Source organism: Odocoileus virginianus, chromosome 6 (genome assembly GCF_023699985.2).
Source record: "Odocoileus virginianus isolate 20LAN1187 ecotype Illinois chromosome 6, Ovbor_1.2, whole genome shotgun sequence".
Lineage (NCBI taxonomy): Eukaryota > Metazoa > Chordata > Mammalia > Artiodactyla > Cervidae > Odocoileus > Odocoileus virginianus.
The window spans coordinates 73988381-74014283 of NC_069679.1; the positions used below are offsets into that span (position 1 = coordinate 73988381).

General features: G+C 41.6%; 1 protein-coding gene and 1 long non-coding RNA gene across 15 annotated transcripts in view; one reads left to right on the forward strand and one right to left on the reverse strand.

The window, feature by feature from the left end:
- TTLL5 (tubulin tyrosine ligase like 5) overlaps positions 1-25903 on the forward strand; it is a 315511-nt gene that overhangs the window by 26138 nt on the left and 263470 nt on the right. For all 14 annotated transcript variants that reach the window (XM_020875764.2, XM_020875763.2, XM_020875766.2 and 11 more), the window contains 4 exons: positions 5933-6015; positions 13779-13848; positions 14269-14353; positions 24141-24242. In XM_020875764.2, the coding sequence (XP_020731423.2) occupies positions 5933-6015; positions 13779-13848; positions 14269-14353; positions 24141-24242 (340 nt within the window). The remainder of the gene's footprint in view (positions 1-5932; positions 6016-13778; positions 13849-14268; positions 14354-24140; positions 24243-25903) is intronic.
- Positions 166-18290, reverse strand: LOC139035688 (uncharacterized). Its single transcript, XR_011488386.1, has 4 exons — positions 18000-18290; positions 14565-14655; positions 3164-3223; positions 166-1591 (listed from the first exon to the last, which is right to left on the reverse strand). It is a non-coding gene; the product is annotated as an uncharacterized lncRNA (long non-coding RNA).

Genomic DNA, 25903 nt, shown 5'->3' on the forward strand with positions numbered 1-25903 from the left:
GCTTGACTCCTGGTGCCCCATCCCCGGCCGCCATCTCTCATCCCCATCCCCACCCCCTACCCCTCATCCCCATCCCCAGCAACTGAACTTGGGGCAGAGTTATTTATTCCCAAGGGCTTTTCAAATCCTTAAAAAGTTGTTTCTTTAGTAAAATTGCTGCAGAGATAACTTTAACACTGCTTTATTCTGAGTATGTCTGTGTGTATTTATTCTTAGTAAGCTTGTCAGTGTCAGGCATGTAAGGACGCATTGGGGTGTCTTAAATGTGCTCCTGTTTAATACAAAAAGTCCTTTCTCATTGAAAAGTTAGTGCCCATGTAAGGATGGATATACTTCTGCTTATGAACTACAGATGCACCCTTTTTGGTATCTCTCTTCCTCTTGTCATTTAAGGAATGTTTGTCACCTCAACTTTTGGACGTGTGTGACTTATGTTCTTTGGGGATACAAGTATCATGCATCTTTTAGTGTTAGAGTTTAGAGGTACCAGTCAGTCACCCTGTTTCCTTGGACTTTAGACTAATTGAAATATATTCATGGGAGTGAAATAGCAATGTGGATGTCCGCTGTCTTGTTGGTTAAGCTAGATAGGAGTGTGTGGCCTGCATCCAGGTGTCGTTGTTTCTTTTGCCTTAAGGTGAACTTAGACCGCCTTATGTCCAGACAGAGGAGACAGGCTATTTCGGGTTTTGCTCCTTGGTGGGCAGAGCCTGCTTCAGTAGACTTAGTGCACAAAAGAGGCGTAAATACAGAGAAGCAGTGAGGCAGGTCTTTAGGGAGAGTCTAAATAGAAGCGAAGAACTGACTCATTGGAAAAGACCCTGTGCTGGGAAAGATTGAAGGCAGGAGGAGAAGGGGACGACAGGGATGAGATGGTTGGATGGCATCACTGACTCGACGGACATGAGTTTGAGTAAACTCTGGGAGTTGGTGATAGACAGGGAGGCCTGGCGTGCTGCAGTCCATGGGGTCGCAAAGAGTTGGACACAACTGAGTGACTGAACTGAAATAGAAGCAGTAATAGCTGATGAACATTTCCTTTCTATTAAGCCCTCTTCTAAGTGGTGCCTTACTCTGAGGTAGGAACTGTTACTATTCCCAGCTTTATAGGGGAGAAGACTAAGTTACAGTGAGGTTAAGTAACTTTCCCTAAGTTATAAGCTGTTTGGTTTCAGAAGCCAAGCTCCTCACCACTGTGCCTTGTGGCTAAAGACATTGGGCGTGTGTGCACACCATGACCATCTCTCAATACCTCCTCGAGAGAAGCCGCTTCTGTGGGGGAGATCAGATTCGACACAGAGAGGGTAGACAGACAGATAGTTGTCTTCTCAATAAGTCCAAGAGAGAGACTGTTCCTCTATCATGAGGAAGCATGAGAGGAAGAGAAAGTTTGCTCTAGACTTCCTGGCTTTGATTCTGTTAACCTGCTGGACTTTGCAGTCTGGTCCGGTCACCAGTGGGGTGTTCATCCCCTGGGACTCGCGTCAGGGGTGGTCACAGGTCTGCTGCTTCCCCTCGGAGAGGCTGTTCCTCTAAGAGCACTTGTTGCCCGCGCTGGGACCAGTGGTTCAGTGTTGGTCCACAGCAGGCTCTGGAATGGGTCAGAATAGAGAATTCAGTAAATGAATTAAGTTAGCTTCAGAGCAACAGTGTACTCAGAGCTGAACATTTGTAGTTAGGAATTTTTGTTAGGGGGCTTTAGCCACGATACCAGAACCTCTGGTGTCTGGTATCTGACCTTGCTCCTCTGTTCAGTGGGACTGTTACCTGTATGAATATTATAGTGCTGGCATGTTTAAGTAGCTTAATACGTGGAAAGCACTTGGAATGGAGCCTGATAGGTACATAACACATGTTCAATGGTATTTCCTATTTCAAGTTATGTTGAGATGCATCGTTACATAAAAACAGTTAAAAAATTATGTAGTAAGCCAACGTGATAGCATAAAAATGCCTCAGCTACCATGTCAGCAATGTAAAAGTGTTCCTGAAAATGAACACCTCCTGCTGTTGAATCCCTAATTAGAAATCAAAGCCTAGAATAATTCTGTATTAAACACTAAAGGGATATTAAGTTGAAAATTCCCTTTTTCCTCTTTACTAGTTCCTATTCTGTGATTCTCCCCCACCCTTTGGAGGCTGGTTTGAGGGCTGGGTGCTCATTCAGAAGATTGGATAGAGTTAGAGTGCCCCCATCTGTTCAAGCCTGACCTGTTTTTCAGTAGAATTGCTACCGCAGCAGAGTGTCACATTTTGGACCTGGTGTGGATTTGAGGTGCCTACCAGCTTTCATGTGGTGATGTTTTGCAGGCAGTTGTAAAGGCAGTTTTGAATTTTGGCCAGGGATATAGATTCTTGAAGTTGCAGATGTGGAGGTGGCTATGATTACCATAGACAAGAAAAAGAGAGAGAGGAAGAACCACAGAGAAATCAGAGGGGAGAGAGAGATTGAAGATACGAGCAAAGGAATGAGGTCCCAGATGGGGCAGGAGAGAGTTTGATCAAGAGCGCGAGTAGAAGGGTGAGTCTCCCCTAAAAGGTGGAAGGAAGGAAGCCAAGTGGTCACCCAGATAGCACTTTTCGATGGGAGGAAAGCAGGTGAGTGGGTTTATGTTACACATTACCAGCCTTCTTGGTGAGGAGGGCAGTGAGGACACATACCAGGAATGAGGGGCCTAGGGATGGGTTTGGATGTTTGAGGGGCAGAAAGGCATGTGAATAGCCTGCAAAGGGCCTTTGGAAGAGAACTGGTAAGGAACATGAGGGCTGCCTGAAGATGCTAGAGATACCAGTCGAGGCGGATCTCATGAATTTGTGGCTTTCTGTTCTTATAAGGGAAAACCGGAAATGCATCTTTGCAGAGACCAAGGCCGCAGACCAAACACTGCCTCAAGAGATGTGAAAGCCTGGATATTGCCAAACTGTTTCCAATAATTAGAATGTGAAGCTTGGAATATACGGACTAGATCTTGCTAGATTCCCGGTGCCACTGCTGCTAGTGTAACGGTGTGTGGTACAGTTGGAGGTCTGTGACCCTGAAGATCCTAACCAAAAATCTTGCCAGCTACAGCCACATCCCCCCAGTGGACAACTTTCTAAACAGGAAGAAGGAAACAGCAAGGAAGACAGGGTGGTACCAATATCAGAAAGGCAGAGATCTTACCCCACAGCCCAGCAGATTCCTGGTTACTTCTCAGGGGCCAGAATTGTGTCCTCTGGCTATCTTTAGATGTAAGAGAGGCAGAAATTATTCAAAGGAATGAGCAAAACTTTGATGTCAGCCAGTTAACTGCAGATGACTGGATTTTATAGCAATCAGTAAACTTATAGAATCCTAATAATAGGATTATGAGAGATCTCATAATTCTAATCAGACTTAAAGCCCGCATTTTAAAAATGAGACTGGATAATTAGAACTCAGATCTTCCTACTCCTGGTTCAGTGCTTTTTCCATTAGATGGAGCATGCTGCCACCCTAGGGGCTAGAAGGCACTGGCAAGAATTGCAGGCCCCCCGTCCAGTATATTTCGTCCTGACAGACTGCCTCGCTCTTTGCCCTGCCTCTGCTTCTGATGCACATTTTTGGAACCTGTGAAAGAAATCAGTCCTTGTTCTGAAATACAACAAATCAAGGAGAAATGCCTAGCATAAAGGACAACTTTTTGGTACTTAAGATTTCGAGAATATGATAAAAGTGAAGCACCACTAGAAGCAGCAGCTTCTGATAAGGCCAATCCACAAAGTAAGGTTTGTTCAAAGTGTTAGATGGCAAAAGTTGCATTTAGCTAGATTTCCACTGTTCTGAAAATGAGCATTTTCTGCATTAATTTGTTCCCAGAGGGTTCTGTCTCCAGTGAGGTTTGGTCATTTTCTGTGGCATTCTTGTGGCTCCCTCCCTTCCTCTTTGTGAATGTCTGATTTCTTGCTTAGTGTCTGCCTTTCTGCTGGGCTAGTCTCTGTGAAGGTGAAGACTATCTGCATTCCACACACTCAAGAACTGCTTGACACGTGTTGGGTACTTAGAAGTACTGAATGAATGAAGTTAAAAAAATCTTTTTGTTTTCTTTTAATAGTTCCTTTCATTTTCAATCTATTGTAATCTCAGAATTTGGGGAAAATGGCAAAATGGAAAAAATAAAGTGTATACATATACATGTATGCAGTGGCTTCACTTTATAGAGATTAATAAAGGTTAATTTGTCTTATAACTGTAAATATGCCATCCATCACAGGACTCTAAAATTACATAAATTTTATTTTTTGAAAGGTAATACAGTCATGGCACAAGAGAAGTACAAAACGATAATCAGTGAAAAACCTTTTTTCTCCTCTCTTTCTCAGTCATCTAGTTCTCCCCAGAAGTGATCAGTATAGTATTTATACATATCCTTCTAAAGATATTCTGAGCACTTACTAGCACATGACTTGAGCGTGTTTGTGAACAGATGGGAGTGTATGATACCCAGTGCCCTGCACTTTACTTCTTTTCACTCAACAGCCTGTCTTTGAGCTCATTCCCTCTCATTAATAACATTCTCATTTTGTGTGTCAGCTTAGTATTTCGTTATGTAGAACAGGTGTCTGCAAATTACAACTTTTGTGTCAAATCTGGTCCCACAAGCTAAAAATGGTTTTTACATTTTTAAATGGTTGGAAAAAAAAATCAAAGACAAATAAAATTTTGTGGCACGTGGAAATCATAGGAAATTTGGTGTCCATCCATAAAGTTTTGGGGGACCCAGCCATGCCTCTTTGTTTACATATTCTTTCTGGTGGCTTTTGAGCTACAGTGACAGAGTTGAGTAGTTGCCATAGAGATTGCATGGCCTGCAAGGCCTAAGCTATTTATTATCTTACTTTTTAGTAAGAAAAAGTTTTCTGGCCCCTCGTATAGATGCAGTATAGAGTATTTAATTAATTGATGGGCATCTTTTGCTATTAAAATACAACACTGAATAATCTTGTACAAAGGGCATTTCAACGTGTGATCAACATGTGACTAAAGAATACATTTCCAGAAGTGGAATTGCTCACGGAGTTTTAAATTCTCTGCGGCACATGGCATTTTTTCCTAATTCTGTTAGGTTGCATTAAGGGAAGAAGCTGGGGAGGATTGGGGAGAGTAGACAAGGAGATCTTTCTCTCCTGGTGAACTGGTTTGTGGTGTTGACAAAGCCAGGTTCCTCTTGGGAGACCTTGAAAAGACAGCTTGGCTTCTATCAGAGGGAGAGTTCTTTGTTCCTGCTTCTATCTCATGTCCCCTGACCTTCCCTAAGTGGCAACCAGAGCCATCTGCAAGCCTCTGGGACTCTTTGGTTGTGTGGCTTCCCTTCCTGTGATCCAAAGGTATTTAAGGTGTAAACCTGAACCTAGGAAAGGAACAAAAGGGGCACCTTTTAACTACTTGTCAATTGTTTTCCTACCTTTGCACTCTGATTGATTTAAGGTGATTTTCTTTTTTCCTTAAAAGCTCAGAAAACATTGCTTAAGGAAAGCACCCATATTAGGGGATCTGCTCTTGACTCACAATGTCACTCTCTGCAATGTGAGCCTCTGCAGGTCCCTTAGGTAATGCTGATAAGGATCTCAAAGATTCATGGAGGTGGTTTGTGACAGTGATAGGCTAACATCTGAATATGTGCCTTATTTTGTCTTCATCTTCTCGTTCAAGAGGAGAAATGGTGGAAGAAATACATTATGTAATTTTTCTGTCTCCTCTTTTCTCCTTATCTCTTTCCTTTCTCTCTTTCTCTCTCTTCTCATTTTTAAGGCTAGTCCAAAAATACAGGTTATTTTAGCTGCTGTCTTTCACTTAGAAATTTGGAAAACTCTTTGGGTACCTGAGTAGGTAACCATGTTGGAATTTGAGATAAAAAACTCAAATTGTCCTTTCTTTCTCCCGCTTTTTTTTGTCTTCCAATATTTTGAGCAGATTCGTATTCAAAGGACCGGGGACCTTGGATCGTAAAACCAGTGGCCTCTTCCAGGGGGCGGGGCGTCTACCTGATCAACAATGTAAGTATGTAGTGGGGGTCATACTTGACCCTATGTTTATTCTTCCCTTTGTGTTAGCTAAGTGTGCGTTCAGAAGTGTACTTTGAAGGAGGGCATGAGTCTACTCTTCGCCTTACTAGCAGTAACCTCCTCCCATGCCAGCAGTTACTCTCTGGCTAATGTCAGTTGATTGAATTTGGGGGGAGGGCAGCCTTTGGTGTCAACAGAAGTGCTTTTTCTGCTTTCAGCATTCTGTCTTGCAAATTCCTCCGCACTAAGCATTAGCTGGTAGCACATACATTTAAGTCCTATTGTGAGGGGAACTGTGGGTTCCTGCTGTCAAGATCATCAAACAAATTAACCGTAATTGTATCCTTGCTGCTCCTGCCCGCCCCACTTCCTCCTCCTCATCCGCTTCTCTTTTCAGAAGTCATCAGTATCTTGGTTCTTTGCCAGAACCTCATTAATAGTTGTTTTTCAGTTGAATAGATATACAGAGTAAATAAAATAAAGTCTTAACCCCAGTCTCACTCTTTTAACAGTAGTTAGCAACTTAATACAGTTGATTTGTGTTTTATCTTTTCTCAACTTTACATTTTGTTTCTTAATTCTCAGTTTGGTATTCACTGCATTCATATCACCTCCTATCCTCCCTTCTACATTCCATCTCAAAGTTCAATTACTTTTTTATCTTTATAATTTAAAGGTTTAGCATGTTTACATTTTCTTCAATAACTGTGATTCAGTTTCTCTGCTTTGTTGAGTAAAAAATTTAAACTTATAGAAATTTTACAGATGGGAATTCTGAAATTTAATCAATATTTTAGTCTGGGTCTTTGTTCATACTTCCTCCTGGACATTTGGTCATCCCTTTCAGTTTAGAAACTAGTGTTTTTCTTTAGTTCAGGGAAAATTGTTAGTTTTTTGTCTTGTTTCTGCTTCTGAAACTCCTTTTTGAAGCATTCTGGGTCTTGATGTCAACTTTTTTCCCATTTTAAATTCTCTGTCTTTTCCCATCATTATCTTCTGGATCACCAGTTTGAGTGCTATCCATTTTATCATTCATTCCATCTATGTATTTCTGTATTGGCTCTCATGATGTACAAAACCTCTTATTTTCCGATTTGCCTTTTTTTTTTTCTGGATAACATCTTGTTATTGCATAATAGATGCAGTTTGCCAGCTGGTCTTTCTGACCATATGAATTGAAAGCTTTTTAAAGTTCTCTTTTGTTCCATGACTTTTCTTGGGCCTTTTTTTTTTTCCCTTGCTATTGGATTTTCTCAATTTTAGTGACCTTCAGTGTTGAGTCATAGTAATGAACAGAAGACTAGACTGATTGAAATTGACAGGCAGCCTGGGTTTCCCCTGCCGTTGTGTAGGACCAGTTCCCTGGACAGGAGGGCGGACTGAGCCTTGTGGCAAGGGCAAGGCGTTTTGACTGTCCGTCTATCCCTTAGGTTGATGTGGGTGAGGGTTGTTGCCTCTTCCCTTTCCCTTGCCAAAACAGGACTGGCCTGATTGTGGATTTAAAGGAAGTGAAGGAGGAAACAGACAGAACAGGCTCCATCTTGAAAGCAGGACTCCGTCTTGGGCCGGACTGTGGACTTTGAGCTCTATGCCCAGTATCTATGGAGATGACATACCAACTGGAAAACCAGACCCCCGGATGGAAGAGCCCCAGGGCTCATAACTAGACTCTCCGTCGCCTAAAAGAATACCCTAATCATCTGTGTAACTGAATAGAATCATAAATTCTATTATGCTTCTAGGGGTATGACCACAGGCCTATTGATAATTGTCCACTGTTAACTACCTCGGCTTAAGGCATATGAATCATGGGTTAACTTTGATTGTATCTTTCTTTTCCTTTGTTCATACTAGTTTCAGAGAACTTGGGGAGGTAAGTTTGACCAAGTATACTTAGGGTTTATAAGGTTTTCACAAAAACTGGTCGGGGTCCTTGGCTAAGAGGAGACTCCACCTTGGGCCTGCCGCTGTAATAAACTGCACTCCACTATCTGCATTGTCCTTCTGAGTGAGTTTGTTTCCTGGAACGCATGGCTACAACAGAAGAGTTTGGCGATTTCCCTCTGGGGCGCTGCTGCCCTTCCCGTTTTCCCTTTTGTGTCTGCCATGGGTTTGCAGAGTTGCCCTCCTCTGTCAGATCCCTGCGCCCACTCAGACAGACGTCCTCCGTTCTCTTGTTCGGTTTCATTCGGAGGGCTAAGCTGTGCTTGTTGAAGGCCTGTTGGCCGCAGTGTTTTAAACACTGTTTGTTAATTAATTATCCGATTCTTGTCCCTTGGCTCCCTCCTGCTCTCCATATGTGTGTTTGCTGCCAGCTTGGAACTTCTCAGATGCCTTCTTGGGAAGATCACTCTCCGCTCTGTGATATGTGGGGCTGGGTCTTCCTTTGCTCTGTTTTCTCAACCTGTTCCCATCTGCTTTCCGTCTTTCAGGATTTCCTTAAACCTTTGGTCTTTCGTTGGTTCCTTTAACTGTTTTCTACCCTTGTTATTTATCATTTCATTCTTTTAAAAATATCTTCTCTGTCCTTCCAGTGGGACCCTGGAAGGGAGGAGAGCAGGAGATGGATGTTGTGTGTGCAGTCGGTATACCGTCTCAAATTTCCCAATTCTCTTTCCCTGCACGTGATCTGAGCTATTTTCTATATGTGCAGAAACTGATTTTCTGAGGGGTCTTTCACATGGGAAAATCCTCAAATTCAGTCTGGACTAAAAACCGTACAGTAAACACTGATAGCCTGACCTTTTATGCTGGAGAAATACAGGATGTGGTTCTGATGAAGTAACTGTGCAGCCCCAGGCCCAGGCTACAAGGCCTGCTCCCTGCCCCTGGGTCACTCCGGAGACCTTCTGCCCGGGGTCTCTTGTGGACAGAAGGCCTTGGTCATATGCTGCAGAGCTCTCTTTTCTTGTTTCTGTTCTGACCTTGGTGTGAAGGCTCCTGTCCAGCAGCTTTTCCTCCAGCTCCGCGCCAGGAGCTCCAGTGTTGTTTGAATCTCATAGACGGCCCTCGTTTGGGTTTGGGTTTGAGCTGCCAAATGGAATTGCTATTGAAAGTCAACTGTGGTACAAGTTTGCTTTTTATTTTCTTAGACATGAGTCAAAAAGAATAGGATCTATTCCCAGCTCATCTGGGACTTTTTTCTCTTGGAATGCTCTTTTGCCCTGGTGATTTGTTATTTTAAAATCAACATCATAAAGAATAGAAAAGTTAAACTTTCCTTGGTGGGGCTGAGAACCCCGTGCCCTGACTCTTCCCTGTCTCATAAAGGGGGTGACAAGTCTTTAGAGAATGCGTTTGGCAGACTCTGCTCCTGCCTCCCACCTCTCCCTGGGCTGACTCCCTGGAGACCCCCTGCAGAGATCAAAGTACTTGGCGGGACCCTTTGCCTGCCCCCTCCCCCTCAGTGAAGCTTTGGAATGAGTCTGATTCTTTGAGGTCTTTGGTGGAGGTGCCAGACAGAAGCCTGGGGAGATGCCAGCAAGCACCAGGAGAGCTGGCAGCTTGTGGACGTAATGGGAAAATATTCCCAGTTTTTCTCCAGATCTGGAATTTTATCACATCTTACCCAGACCTACAAACCATACAGTTAATACGCTCCTCTCCCTCCCTCCTCACACACACACACACACACACACACACACACACAGCCTCACTATCTCCTCTGTTCCATACCTGGATCCTTTCCCATGGAATATGTGACCCATTAGCCAACTGGATGAAGTAACTCTTTCCAAGGCCGCTGCCTGCTTTCCTTTTAGACTCCAGGGGAATGGAGAGGGAGGGCTCTGCTGGAGGGTCTGCGAGCCCCACTAGTGTGAGTGGGTGAGGGGTGGCGGCGTGGGGCAGAGTTAGGTGTGAGGGCCAAGTGAAAACACCTTCCCCTGTCTTCCCGCTGAAGCAAGAAGGGCCTCTCATTAAAAGTTCCCTATAATAGTCATAACCTTTTGGAAAATATCTGCAAATAGCCACTTTTGCCATTAGGAGAATAGGATAAAGGATAGGAAAAGCATTCCTTTCATGTAATACTGAAGAGAGAGGAGTGTGAGCTGCTGCAGGTGGGCGCGTCTTGGCTGACCTTAGTGCTGGGCTCTCTAACTCTGGAAACACAGCATGAAGGAGCAGAGTCGTGTCTGCTCCAGCTCCTTCAGTAACCGTGACTAAATGGCATATTTTCCCAATTTAGTATATTCAAATCAAGGAGGGAAAAGATCTGGTGTTTTCCGATTAAGGTATGAATTTGATTATGGAAGTCAAGTTTAGTCATCCTTGTCTCACACATTATCCACGGTAAATACGATACGCATATCTTCTCTGAAATTTGGAAGTATCAGGAGAGTTAGGGTTAGAGTATTTAGGTCACTGTTCACCCTTCTATTTGTGAATATAATTCTCCACAGCTCTCTTGTTTCTGTCTGCTCATACGTTCTCCATACGCTCATAGGTCTCACTGTTCAACAGATATTTAGGATGTCCCTGCTGCTTGCTGAGTGCCAGCCTGCCTGAGGAGTAGGGGTCATCTCCTAATTCTTAGGTCTCTTTATTGTAGGAATAGAGATTGTCTCGTAATTCTTATGTCTCTTCATTATAATTGAGTGCGCTGAATGATATGAGTGGTATATGGCATGCAATGAGGAATGCTATTGAATTGTGGCACTCAGTAAATGGAAATACACAGGTACTATTGAGTTTGCAGTAATAATAATAACTGATATTTCTTGAGCATTTACTATGTGCCTACCACTGTACCTCTCAAATACAATCTCCCTTGGTCTTTTTTATGAGAATCCTAAGAGGTCGTTACTATTCCTTCCTTAGTAAGTGAAGATTTTGACTCAGGCCTGGCTGATTCCAAAGCATACCCTCTTGACCACTGTACCATTCTATCTTACAATAACTTAATAGATACCATGAGCTTTAAAGTTGAATTAGAAAAACGGATGTATTTCCCTAGAATTCAAATTCTTGCTTTAGCATACTTAAGAGGGCGGTTTGAGCTTAGAGTTTACATCATTTAAAATGAGTTAATTGGGGATCGATAAAAATATCAAGAAGATATTTGGATGAAAATATCAAAAAGGCTTGAAGATATCAAAGAGATTTCATTAGTTGCTTATCTGTATATTATAGTATACAAAAAAAAAAAAAACCCAACAACTGTATTCAAAACCATTCTTTTCTTCTGTGAATTTATAGCTTAATTCCTGATGCAGACAGAAATGAAAGGTATTGAACAAGTTATCTGAACAGTGTAAGAGATTATGTTCTGCGTAACTCACAGGACAAATGTATATGATGAGGAAGGAAAGAGAGGAAGTGAGCATGGACATTAGATAGAGTGTCATAGAGTAGAGACTATTACCAGTGTCCTCTCTGGTTCCCAGGAAAGCTGGGTGGTCAGGTTGGGTGGTCAAGTATCTATTGGAGCCTGTAGGTGTTACTCAGTAGAAAAAGAACTGCAATTGTTTACTTTTAGGTTTGGAACACAGCCTGTAGCTTGCTGCTTTGTACTGTGATTGCATCAGTTCTTACACACTGAGCTGACTCAAAATAGAGATAGTCTGTGTGAGAAACTGATCAGGAAATGGTAGGGGTGACCAGAGCCAAAGTATGAATCAGTAGTGATGTTGCAGTGTCCCTATGATGCATAGAAATGACTTGTGAAGTTGTGTTCTGAGTGAGATGGCAGCAGTGGGAAATGAGAGGGAAATCTTATCATCTTCACCCCAGGGTCACAAAATTATCCTTTAAAAAAAACAAAACAAAACCTGTAGTACTTAGGATAACAAATACATTTTTATAAAGACAAACTTTTGAATTGGGGCTACAGCTGCTTTAGGTCAGAACTTGGGAGAAGAGGTGAAAATAGTGTTTAAGAACTAAGTTTCTGAGGCAGACTGTCTGGGTTCAAATGGTGCTGTATCACTTCTTAGCCGTGTGACTTTGAGCAGTTTCCTGACCCTCTCTGACTCACTCCTCATCTGTAATATTTGGATGGTGTTACACCTACCATGTGAGTATTGGATGATGATTAAATGAAATAATACTTGTGAAGGATAAGGGCAATGTTGGCACATAGCAGATGTTTGGTATGTTTATTAAGTTTTTTTTTCCCTGCTAATATTAATAGTTTGTCTGTTGCTGCTACTATAGCTATTAGCTTTACAATTATCATTAGAGACACTTTCCTTTTGGAGTCTTTTTGTCCTGTACGGATTGTGGTGACTGACAGCTGATTTTTCTGTCTTCATCTCACTTGGAGTTGTTCTGTTCCTAATCTTTAATCAAGAATCTACAGTAATTTCCTGTTTTCCACTATGTTCAATCTAAATTCCTCTTACCAGGGGTTTAAATCCCTTTGCCAGTGGGGTCTTCCTTTCTAATTATCTAACCATATTTTTCATTATTTCCCAATTGAATCTTTTAGCCCCAGGTCACTGAATCTGCCCACTCTCCTTTCTACCTGGGCTTTGTCTTTCCACACTGGCCTCCTTCCCTTTCCACCGTGTGCTTGCTGGCTTTCAACACTCCCTTCTGAACCTGCTCATCCTGAACCAGCCTTCCCTGACTGGTCCTCCTAGCAGGTCTGCATTTCCACTGGGCAACATCACTCTCACACTTGTAGACATGCTACTTTGTATTCTTTTAAATTCTATATTTTCGTCACTCTCACACTTGTAGACGTGCTACTTTGTATTCTTTTAAATTCTATATTTTCATCACTCTCACACTTGTAGATGTGCTACTTTGTATTCTTTTGAATTCTATATTTTGCTCTCCCTCTCCCCAAACATCAGACTCTTTGGGAGTAGGGCTTGGGCTCTGTGAGGGCAGAGATCCCATCTGTTTCTTCATCACTGTATCCCCAGTGCCTTATGCAGCACCCATCAATACTCATCATTATTTATTGTATAGGCAATTCCTTTTCATTGAAGAAAGTCTTTAAGAGATCTAATTCAATCTTTCCCACTCCAGTACTCTTGCCTGGAAAACCCCATGGACCGAGGAGGCTGGCAGGCTATAGTCCATGGGGTCACGAAGAGTCGGGCATGACTGAGCGACTTCACTTTCACTTTTCACTTTCATGCATTGGAGAAGGAAATGGCAGCCCACTCCAGTGTTCTTGCCTGGAGAGTCCCAGGGACGGAGGAGCCGGGTGGGCTGCTGTCTATGGGGTCGCACAGGGTGGGACACGACTGCAGCGACTTAGCAGCAGCAGCAGCAGCAGTTCAATCTTTACCTACAGTGGCGCAGCAAGCACTATTAAGTGAATCAATGAGACATCCATCCCTTTTCATGGGAAAAATGCCAGAATCTTTTGTAGAAAGACCTGTAATTTCTCTGAGTAACTTGATGAAAGCCTTCCTGTAAGAATAATGGTGATATTTTAAAATATCCAACATGCTTTATTTACATGTGGGAGAAAGCAAGTTTTTATTTATTTTTTAAAGTAACTTTTATTTTCTTGGTATGTAAATATTTAATATCATATATAAAAGTCTTTAAAGCTGTTTAGGTTCTGTTTATTATGTGAGAGGTGCTGTGTAAATCCCGCCCCCCCCAACCCCTCCATAACTGGATTCTCACAGTGTTTATGGAAGTGATATATTATATGCATAACTTAGAGGAAAACTTTTCTTAGAGTTTTAGTTTTCCACATTATTATTTCTCACAGGTTAAGAACTTTGCTTCTTTACAGTAAGTTAGGTTTCCTTTGCATTTTTACCTTTCATTTTTTCCTCTTTGCTCAACAGCCAAACCAGATTTCCCTGGAAGAGAACATCCTGGTCTCCCGTTACATTAGCAACCCCCTGCTCATAGATGGTGAGTTGTGATTAAGTCTTTGACTGGATTGGGCTAGATCTCACTAATTTTTTTAAACATTTTTTATAGTCTTCTCTAGTAAATGTTTATTAAGCTAGTGTGAAATGCTTGGCAGCTGTGGCTCCAGAGATGAAGCTGGTTTCTTACCTACCTCCTGGGATTATTTTGAAGCTAATAAAAAGAGAGTGTTTTCTATTGTTATAATAGTAACAAATATGTGTGGAAACTATATATATGTTTATGTGGTATAATTATTATTTATCCTCAGAGGTGAGGTTTGTGGGCAGTGTGTGTTTCACGGGGAGGGGAGAGAACTGTTCTCTCGTTCCTGTTTCTTTGTTACAGTTGTCCTGTTCAGTTCTGTAACAGAAAACCCAGAGCTTAGTTTTTCCCTGTGCCCCCTGATTTTTTTTTTTCTAGATTTCAAATTTGATGTGCGCCTCTATGTGCTGGTGACTTCCTATGACCCTCTTGTCATCTATCTCTATGAAGAAGGACTAGCTAGGTAAGAGACCCTTGGGTGTAGGGTGTTGTTAATGTGAGTTGACCCACTGAAGAGTGTATTAAGGTCAGGTCATATTTCCTGTTGTATTCAACTCAGGAAAATAGGAGTGTCCCCAGATGAGCTTCAGTTTACAGAGATCAGTCTTACTTTCATTCACAATCTCACCTGCATATCCACGCACATGAGTAAACCTATATATGTACACACTTACCTTTCCTAGCTGGGATCCAGGATCACATTGTGCTTTCATGCAGTGGTAATAAGATAGGAAGATTCTCGGGCCACTGTGCTTCACAAATGGTCTAGAAAGGGAAAAAACAAAATCCCACAGCTGTTTTATATCAGACATTTATTGTAATGCTCACAACAACCTTAAAGTCGAGGTAATTTTCCAGTTGAAGGAACTGAGGCTTAGAGAGTTAAGGAAACTTGAAGTCACTTCCCTGATGTCTCCAGCTGGTTGATAGTGGAGAGAGAATTTAAACTCCTGGATCTGACTCCAGAGCGGAAGGATTGAGCCGTTTCATGACCTCTTGTATTTAAGAGAGGGGCATTAGCCACTTTTTTTTTTCAACTTATGTCAAAGCACCAATGATTAAATAGATAGCCTTCTTTTATTCACATCCTGTGACTGGAGCCAGAGGGTGAGAACAGGTAACTGGATTCTAACTGCTTGGACCATGTCTTCCCTTTACCTCTAGGTGGCACTGACAGCATTTATAAGCCCGGTCATATTTTTTACCAAGATTTTTGAGTTTAAATCCTGGGAACACTGATGGCCACTGAAGCACTCTATTTCTGATCTCTGGTTCCTCGAAAATTGAGGAGGAAAAAAACTAAAACATTTCTCAGTTTTTAGTTAAAGTGCTGAACCAGGTATCTGGGCACAAACTACTAACTCTAATCAGATTTTCCTGGAAAAGTTTTCTTTATGTTTTGAAACATTTGTGCTCTCATATTTTGATGTATAGGGATAAAAGCTGAGTATATTACCTAGAATGAGAAGACAGTGAAATGGGCCCCTTACTTCTGCTCAGGTGTATAAAGTGCTGAGGGTTTTCCCTTTTGTAATTCGAGATGTGTGTCATGAGCTTCTTCACTTCCACTCATCCTCACTCAACTTGTCTCCTGTACCCTTCTCAGGAACTGATTATGTCCTGCCATAAATTGGACTTCTTTTTTTTTTTTAACTTTTTATTTTGTATTGGGGTATAGCTGTTTAACAACATTGTGGTCATTGCAGGTGAACAGCGAAGGAACTCATTCTCCCCCAAACTCCCCTCCCATCCAGGCTGTCAACTAATGTTGAGCAGAGTTTCATGTCCTATAGTAGGTCCTTGTTGGTTATTCACTTTAAATATAGTAGCCTGTATATGTCCATCCCAAACTCCCTAGCTGTCTCTTTCCCCCTGCAACTGTAAGTTCTAAACTGGACTTCTTTTATTTTTAAACTTTATTTACTTTTAATTGAAGGATAATTGCTTTATAGTCTTGTGTGGGTTTCTGCCAAACAACATGAATCAGCCATAGGTATACATATGTCGCCTCCCTTGTGAGCCTCCCTCCCACCTGCCTCCCCATCTCCCCCTTGTGGGTTGTCACAGAGCCCAGAGCCCCAGCGTGAGTTCCCTGAGGCATACAGCAAATTCCCATTGGCTATCTATTTTTTATATTGTAATGTACTAAACTGGACCTCTTTTTTTTTTAAGAGAGTTCATGAGAGCCTATATTTGTAAATTTTAAACCAGCTGTGAATGTCCATCATCATAATTATATTTCTATTAAATGTCATTTATTGTGCTTGTTGCAGAATTAGGATAAGGTGACCTGGGTAGACACCCGTAACCACACAAAGCAATCTTGATGTTCTGACATTCTTATTCTTTGGTAGTTGGGGGAGGAGTCACATAGAACGTGAGGATCAGCACTGACTGTCTAGTCTAGACTGGACTTCTTGAATGGGGAAAAGACCTCAAGGTTATGCTCACTGTTTTTCCAGGATCTCATTGCACTATGTTTTGCATATTACTCCAAAGGTATTTCACTCATAGTATTAACACCCTCTCTATTGGTAAAATTTGGTGTCGTTTTAAGCCTCATTCAGATATGAAATGAGAGCAGTACTGATATTTATTATAGAGTTTACTACAGACATGCAAGTGCTTTGGCTGTTGGGTGTGTGTTGAAAGTCAGAAACCACTGAACTAAGTAACTCTGTCTCTTGCCTCTAGCTGGAACTGAGTATATATATGTATATTTTAAAAATGGATGCTGTTCCTCGGAATAATTTGGAAAACAGCTTTGTAAAAATTTGGATTAAATTGAACCAAAAAAATACGAATTTTCAAGGCTGTGCCTTATTTTACCTGAAAGTATAGGTGAATGTAAAATCCTTACAGTGGTTCATTACGCTAGGCTATTAGTCCTGGGAGGGTGCATATGCTCTGCACAATAGCTTCCATGTGCCTAAGTCCCTGTGTCTTAACCACTGTGTATCTTGGCATTCATCTGCTGCTTTTTAATCCTCAGAAGCCGTTTTACTGTGTCATTACATTCAACAATAGTCTACAGCATCTCCAGCTCTGCAGCCTCTAGTAATCTTGGGTCACGTGCGTTTTAAATAGACATTACTGAAGATAATCAGTTCGGGATGAGATCACTAGACCATTTTACTTTGAGGCTCAGCAAGGAAAACCATAATCTTTCCTAAAGAGACAGAACCAGTGGCAATGTAACTGGTTTCCTTCTTTAGAAAAGAGATTTTATCCCTTATCACTTCCATTTGGGGCCTCAAAATTCATGTTTAAGTGACAGAAAGATTAAGTTCATTTTGCAAGGCAGTTCTGTGAAATACGAATTTTGTGTAAATTCTTTACCTTCTTAAATTTGCTAAAGAAAAAGACCCCAAGTAGGTTCTTTCTAGATAAATCATTTGATTTGTCCTTGCTTTGTTTACATAGGAAGTAGAAAAAACTCACTTCATTTTCTTATATGTGAGCCAATTATTGAGATATTTAAAAAAAAACTGTGTTAGTGGTATTTGAGTCCAGCCTTTTGCCCCTTCCTACTTGTGAGTTTCATGTGTGTGTTGCTGCTGTTTTGCACCAGCAGGGGACACTCGAGTTTCCAGAGAGGGGTGCTGTTCTCTACTAACATGGTGTAGGTTCTTTTTCCTGTCAGAGGTGGAATCCAAAAAGACTTTGTCCTGGATTTTACAGTTTTAGGTGGATCCAGTATGTGGTCTAAATGATTTGACGAGGCCCTTTTGGAGACAAAACTAATAGCCAAATTTTCACTGAAACAGGAAAAATAAAAAGTTGAAAAAAAAAAACTAAAACCAAATTGAGTTGAAGACCAAATGTGCTGTCCGGTGACCCAAAGATAGGTAGTGCTGGCCCCTGGGGGGAAATGAAAGTGTCCATCCAGGGAACCAGGAGCGTTCCACCCATGCTCTGGACTGGGAGGAGGGGACCCTGACAAGGCCCAAGTCGGGGACCGCCCCTCTTCTGCCTCGGCCATATTATTCAGTGGAAATTGAGAAAAGATCCCAAAGCATTTGTAATGCCTCTCCCTTCCTCCCCCACCCCCAGTTCCTTCTTCAGTAGCCTTCCTTGCTAATTAACACTGGCTCCGCAGGGATATTTACCTTTTCTCTGCTGGATTCCTGTGGTTTTGAAAGAATTCAGGTACTTGCCGGTTGCCAAGGAATTCAGATTACCTCACAGGCTGCACACTGTCCAGAATCTGCCACTGCAGCAAGGGGGGGTGAGGAGACACCAACCATGGGGAGAAAACCCTCTCCAGCGCTCATTGTCACCCTCCCTGGCAGGCCCCGGCTGTTTGTGAAGTTTGAGTCATTTCTGGCTCCGAAGAGCAGGGGATCAGGCTGGTAATCCCCTCCCAGACGGCTCCGCAGGGCGCTGCCTCGTCATTGCAGCACTTTGGCAGTCTCCCGGCCGCAGCTGGTTGACAGCAGATCAGAGAGCTGGTGGGCCTCTCGTTCTCTTCCATAAGATTTTTCTGGGTCAGGCCGGGATGAAACCCAGTGGCTTCTGGCAAGACTGCCCGAGGTGCCGTCTCTTCATCCTCCAGGCCTTTCTGGCTCTGAACAGGTTCCACCTGCTGAAAGATAACATGTGTGCCACAGCCAGGGTCTCCTGAGAGCTGGCTTCCTCTTACTTTGTACAGTGGTGGTAACGTTTGTTAGAATATGTAGCTATCAAAGTGGGGTCAGGGGTGCGGTTTTAACTGTCCTCCATCTGGACTCCCTATGACTCTGACTGTGGTGTCATATTCATAGAAGAACAAAGTAGTTTTTGAATGAGGGAAGAGAGTTTGCAAAAGACCCCACTAACTCTGTGATTTCTTTTCCCGTTTGAGTACCATGTTGGTCAAGTTCCGGAATGAGCAACTCCAAGCGGAGTTTTGGTTAGTGCTCAAGTACCTACTATATGTCTAACGCCGAAACCCTTTCCTTCATATACACACTCGGGAGTTTGAGACAAATTATTATCCTTGCCTTGATTCTTACTGAGAAACATTAGAAAGCAAAAAGGAAATGTTTTTGATTTAAGAATGCATTTTCAGAATAAAGATTATTTATGTTTTAGAGTCACAAAAAAGAGAGAGAGAAAAGGGCATTTAGTTCTCTATTCGTCAGTAGGTTGTGAAATAGTACCAGGGTTTCAGATTTGGCAAAAAAAGCAGACATCCCCCTACCCTACTGCCTCCCTTTTTGTTTTCTACTCTCAAAATAAAGATTTTGGTTTATGAGAGTTTACCATCAAAAATCTTATCATAAAGGAACTTATGATGGAGAAATTTAGATAAAGGAAAATAAGTCCAGAAGGACAGTCAATATAAGAAAAGGAGATCAAAGAAATGAAAAAGAGGTTCTGAAGTTTTCCATAGCTGTGAGGTCATTAAACTTGTGTTCCAAGTAAGTGATTCTCAGTTTAAAATCAGGGAATAAAGGAGATTCTTTCTTAAAAAAAAAAAAAAAAAAAAAAAAAAGATTTTGGTTTAAAGGTCAAGGCTATGAAATTCTGTCTTGAGGTGTTGGTTTAGTTGCTAAGTCATATCCGACTCATGCACCCCCATGGACTGTAGCCTGCCAAGCTCCTCTGTCCTTCGGATTCTCCAGGCAAGAATGCTGGAGTGCGGTTGCCATTTCCTTCTCCAGGGGATCTTCCGAACTCAGGGATCAAACCTGCGTCTCCTATGACTCTTGCATTGGCCGGAGGATTCTGAGCCACAGGGGAAGCCCATCTAGTAGGGTAGTTTAATTCTAGTAAAGAAACTTGTTGAAACTTTCAGATCTAAATAGAGTGAAGTTTGATATGTGAAAATCTAAATCACAGATCACAAACCAGAATGCTTACAAGGACATTCACTGAATTAAGTTGGCTAGGTGGAGACCGGAGAACAATAAATCACATGTCCCACCTGAAGGACATTTACTATTTGTTCATTGACAGTAAGTAACTAATATGTGATAGTGCTGGTACTATAGTCTGAATATGATCTCCCAAGTTCATATGTTGAAATCCTAAACCCTCCCCTCCAAGGTATTAGGAAGTGAGGGCTTTGGGAGGGATTAGGTCATGAGGGTGAAGCCCTCACAAGTATGATTAGTGCCCTTTTATAAAAAAGGCCCTAGAGAGATTCTTTACCCCTTCCACCTTGTGAGGACACAACAGAAAGGTGCTGTCTGTCTGCCTGCATCTGGACCCTGGACTTCCAGCCAATGGAAATAAATTTCTGCTGTTTATAAGCTTCACAGTTTATGCAGTTTATGGTATTTTGTTATGGCAGCCTGAATGGACTAGAACAGGAGGTATTGCCAAATCTTCTGGCTATTTAAGGGAGGCTGAAAGAAAATCTAGGTTTTTATTGAGAAACTTATTTTTGTTGAGAAAATTTAAAGTTTTTAGACTTTTAATTTTGAAACCATTTCTATGTTATAGAAAAGCTATAAAAATAGTATGAAGAACTGCCTTTTCACTTTCATCTGAGAACCCCATTCAAATTTGGCCAACTGTCCTGATAGTTTTCTTTATTATACAAGGGTCCAAATTCAGGATCACACATTATATTTAGCTGGTGTGTCCCTTTAGTCTCCTTTGATCTAGAACATTTACTCTGCCTTTCCTTGACTTTCATGACTAGCATTTTTGGAGATTGAGGCCGATCTTTTTGTAGAATGGCCTTTAATTTGGGTTTGTCTGTTATTTTTTTATAATTAGCCTCAGCTTATATATTTTTGGCCAGAATGTCACAAAAGTGATGCCATGTTCTCACTGCATTAAATCTGATAGTATATGACAATTATTTAGTGGTGTTTGACACTTAGGACAACATCTGGCAGATTTCTCTACTGTAAAGTTACTTTGTTTTCCCCCTGTAATTGATACATATTAATATCTTATGAAGAGATACTTTGAGACCATGTAAAATGTCATTCCTCATCTCATTTTCACCCAGTTTTAATATTCCTTGATGTTTCTTGCTTGAATGAATCATTACTGTGATGGTTGTCCAGTGATGAATTTCTAATCCCATCATACTTTTACTTTTATTATTTGGCATTTTAGTCCCAGGAAGAGTTTTCTCTCCATCCTATTCATTTATTCATTTGTTTATATACGCCAATGTGGACTTAAGGATTCCTGTGTTACTTAATGGGTTATAATCCTTTACTCTCATGATTTATTTTGGTGCTCAGATTGCCCCAGATTTGGCCAGTGGGAGTTCCTGTAAGATGACTTTGGTGTTCTTTTGACGTGTCCCCTCATTCTTTAAGCACAAGATATTTCAGGCGCATCTTCTTTCTCTGCCTTGAATCAACCATTTTCTCCCAGGAACAGTGGTTGCTTTTAATGGAGGATTAGGTGTGTGCATGCTCAGTCGTGTATGACTCTTTGAGACCCCGTGGACTGTAGCCCACCACGCTCCTCTGTCCATGGGATTATCCTTGCAAGAATATTAGAGTGGGTTGCCATTTCCTCCTCCACGGGGTCTTCCCCACCTGGGGATCAAACTCCTGCCTAACCACGACTCCTGCATTGGCAGGCACTGAGCCGTCTGAGAAGCCACTTAATGGAGGATAGTATTTGGAAATCCAGATTCAGGTGCTAGATATGCTCATTGTTCTGAGCTATTTCTACTCTTTGATTCATGAAATGGACAGACCTAGGAAATAAGTGTATAGATACACATACATAGACATTTACAACTTTGTTTTTTTCTATATCTCTGTGTTGAAAAGGAGGAGTTCAGGTGAATACCTCCAATTTTACATCAAAACTACTGGATTCATGCTTGTTTTTCCCCCTTTCTGTATTTTTTGTCTCTCTTTTCCCCAACATTGAAGAATCTGACTTCTATTATCTTCAACATACTTATTTACTCAGTTCCCTTGTATGTAGCCAGTCTCCAACCTTCCTGTCACCAACCCATTCAGATGCCCTCCTTGAGTGAGCTTTGACCCCTGTGGGGCCACCACCCTGCTCAGATAACCTCCTTGTATTGCCTCTGGTCTGCCTTCCCATCCTGTCCACCATCTTCCTCATGTGGGCCCTGGCTCTTAGTGGGTTTGAGGAAGAAAGGTCTGAATTTTAAACGTTGGCCAAGTTATTCAAGTTTTAAAACAAAAAACAATCGTAGGTTAATCAGAACTTGGTTATTAGGCTAGATCTGAAACTAATGGGACCTTTGGACTAGAAATAAGAAGAAAATGTTGGAAAGTAGTTATCAGAGATGAATATGGTCTGTTTCATCCTGTTTAGTGAGAGCCGTAAGAACCTCCTGGGATGGGAGGAAAGAGACCATGCGTGCCTGCCTTTCCTCCCCACGGTCTCCATCCCTTGTTCAGCTGCCTGAAATAAAGAAAGGAGCGTGTTTGCCCTTCTGGGTCACTTTTCCAGTGGGTTCAGGGTTTTTGTTTTTGTTTTCTCTTATTCTTACTTCTGCTTATACTCTATAGAACTGTAACATAAATAATCTTGTCCTTGCTGAGTTTTAGAATATAAATACCCCAGCAAAAAGGAAGACTAGGAAGAAGAAAACTTTTTTTTTTAAGAGATGTAGTCCTATTGAGAAAAGGAGTGTAGGGACGACAGATGTGTTAGGTACCAGTTTACGGTTAACTGCCAGGCCTTTGCCAATCTTTTCACATTGTTGACCAAATTAGATCAGATACTTGAATTTAGAAGAGGTGAAAAACCTCTTTCTCTGAAGCAGAACCTTTTTCCTCCTTCTAAATCATTATTTTGGGGGAGAGATGGCAGGAGGTATGTCCCTGTGAGGTAATGTCTGGTTGAGGCAGGCCGCCTCTGCGGGGGCCTGCATGGGCCCCCCTCACATTGCCCAAGAATTCAGAGAATGGCTGGTTCCCTCTTCATTGAAGAATCTCTGAAGAAGGAAGGCGGGGATATATAGGTAAGGTTTACTCGCTATGGAATGACATGGCTGAAGTTAAGTGATAACTACTGGAAGTTTCTGGAAATTCTGAGGTCCTTCTCATGCAGTCGGACTCTTGTCCCTGAGCTGTGTATGCCTGGTCAACATTTTCTCTTTGTCCACATCCTTCTTCCTGGCCTTGTGTTTGTTTATTTTAGTTGTGAGGGTTTGTCCTTTTTCCACTCTTCTGTTTTGGCTCTTGTATATTTCTAGTACAGGGAACTAAGGCGCAGAGATAGTGGGTGAGTGAGAAGAAATAGAGGAAAGGAGAAGTTTTTTAAATGCTGCCCTTTAATGTGGTAGAAATTCATGTTGACTTCATAGTCTGAGTAAGCACATGTAAATAATTTGCAAATCATATGAAAATAAACTTGTGGCCTTCCAGGATTTTTTTTCACACGCTTGGATGTGCCTCTTGGGACACCCGCTTTAGTGAAGGGGGTGATACGGTTAGAGTGGTATGTAAACAGGGAGTGATATTTACCATAACCATTCAACTCGAGTGTCCTTTTGTTGATGTTGAGCATCACTGGAAAGTTTTCTCTCTCTTCGGCTACTTCCTTCAGAGGCACATATATTTTATACTTTGGTCTTCTTTTGGCAACAGTCCAGGATATCAGATTGCTGCTCTGTTTTCAGTGGACTCTGTGTTTAATCCCTCTTTTGGCCTTCATTCCAAATTCATGAATTAATCCACTCTATGCTTACATTTATGCCATTCCGTAGACCTAGCCTTTGTATGCTATTAACGCTACCATTATTTTCTTAATTTTATAGATCAGGGTTTTTGTTTTTTTCTGTGGCTCTGAGTTCTAAGTCTATATATCATTATGCTGTCCTTTTTTTCTTTTGGCATAATATTTTCCATAGAATGCCTTAGTACCAGGTACTATTGTGTGGACACTCAGGTGTTTCTTGACCAGCTAATGTGCCCTCATCTATAGCATCCTATACACAGTTTACCTGATTGTGGATAAGTTTGTTTTCATTTTAATCCTTCCTATCAGACTAAGATTTTATATCAGAAAACATCCATGGTTAAAAACATGGATTTTGGAGTCAGTGTGATTTGGGGCAAGTTGCTTAATCTTCCAAGTCACATTTTAATGTTCATATCAAAAAAATTAGACATACTAGTCCTTACTTCAAAGAATTGCTTTAATGGTTGAATTAAATGTAATGTTATACGTGAAACACTTAACATGGGAGTTGACAATAAGCTCTCAGTGTTTGAACAAGATGCCTCCCTCTCTTTATTAATATCCCATTGGTCCTGTGTTTTACTGAAGCCCTGTTGCTGATGTTTAACCTGTGTCTCTTTTATCAGGTTTGCAACCGTGCGATATGACCAAGGAGCCAAGAACATTCGGAACCAGTTCATGCACCTGACCAATTACAGTGTGAATAAGAAGAGTGGAGACTATGTCAGGTACTGACTGCGCCTGAGCTGGGAACCAGGGAGGTCAGCCTTAGAGGCAGGTGCTAGAGAAGTGCAAAGTTGCCCTACTGCACTGGAGGAAAACTTTTCCTTTATATCCGTGTAACCTAGAGTAGAGCTGTCAGAGTCATTTCGTGTAGCTGTGAGGCTCACCTGCTATGGCTTCTTTATTGATCGCCCAGCTACAGTGTCCCCTTTCTCCACCAAAACATGCTTGCCTTCCCAAGCTTCGTCTTCCTCATTGTTAAGTTCCCTCACTTGACTTAGGGGTGGGAATTTTCTAGGCATATGGAATTTTTTAGAAGCCAAGAAGTTAGGTCATTTCAGCATTTGGTGAAATGTATCAAAAGCTTCAAAAATACTGTGCCCTTTGACCCAGCAATTCTATTTCTAGTAACTTAACCTTAAGAAATAGCAAAGGGTATGCACACAGGTTCAGAGACAAGAATATTCATCCCTGTACATTGTCAGGGGAAGAAGCAGGCTACTATACAGTGCACACAATTTCACTTCTTTTTTGAGTGAATTCATAGGATAACTAAAGCTGATTTTTTTTTTCCCCTTGAGGGAGTGTGGGGTAGAGAAGAAAACTAGAAGGATAGATTCTAAAATGTGAATAGTCCTTAACTACAATGGATGGGATTATGGGTGGAGGATATCTGTCTTCTCTGTGCTTTTATGTATTTCCTAAGTTTTTCTAAAACTTTTTTATGATCAGGGGAAAAATGTTAGGAATAAATTAAATAAGAAAAGAAATGAGGCCATCTCAGAAAAAGACTCAGTGGAACAGAGTACCAGCCCAGCTGTGTGGAAATATTCTTTCTGCTCTGTTTTCTTTCATCCTGATAATTTTGCCAGAAAGTGGAAAAATAAAAAAGAAACCCAAACAGTTACTTTCTACTGAGACTAAAAATAGGTCCCTAGAAGGTCCAAGGAAAGAAAGAAAGGAATCTGGAAGTGATGGCATAGTTGCCAGAGCTGTATAGATTTCATTGAGTGTCCTATGACCGGTGTTTGGAATTGGTGGAAGGAACAGTATCCTGGACTTTGGAAGATGGGCAAAGATGCAGCTGATAGGTTGAGGGCTGGTGGTGGGGAATAAGGGGGCTGCTGTAAAATACAGGTGTCAGATTGCAAAACCCTTCCAGCAGTCTGGGAATGTACCCCTTTTGTGGCTGTAGCAGTGGTGTACTTCATTGCTTCAGTTGTCGCCCTGGAGAGTTCTCCCTTGGGTCATACCTCAAAAGCTATCAGAAAAAAGCCATGCCTACCACTTGACAGAAGGGAGCTTGCTTCAGATGCCAACACAGTTCTGTTCAGGGTTAGCTCATTAAAATGCTACACAAGGTTAGCTCACTAGCCCAAGAAACTCAGTTCTGGTCTGAAAATGGCATTAGAGGTTGTTTTGTGGGCACATGTGACATTTACCTCAAAGGCCGGGTTAGTATCCCAAACCATTTCAGTCTGTTAATGCATTGTGACCATTCTTAACTTTGTTCACATTCACAAATCTGTTCTACTCATTCATGATGCGTCATGTTTCATCAGGGAGGATTTTGCCTTCTTTTCCCCTACCTCCTTCATTAAGGTGAGCTGTTAATATATGCATTTTCATTTTGATAGAAGAAATTGGTACAAAGGCAAATATGACA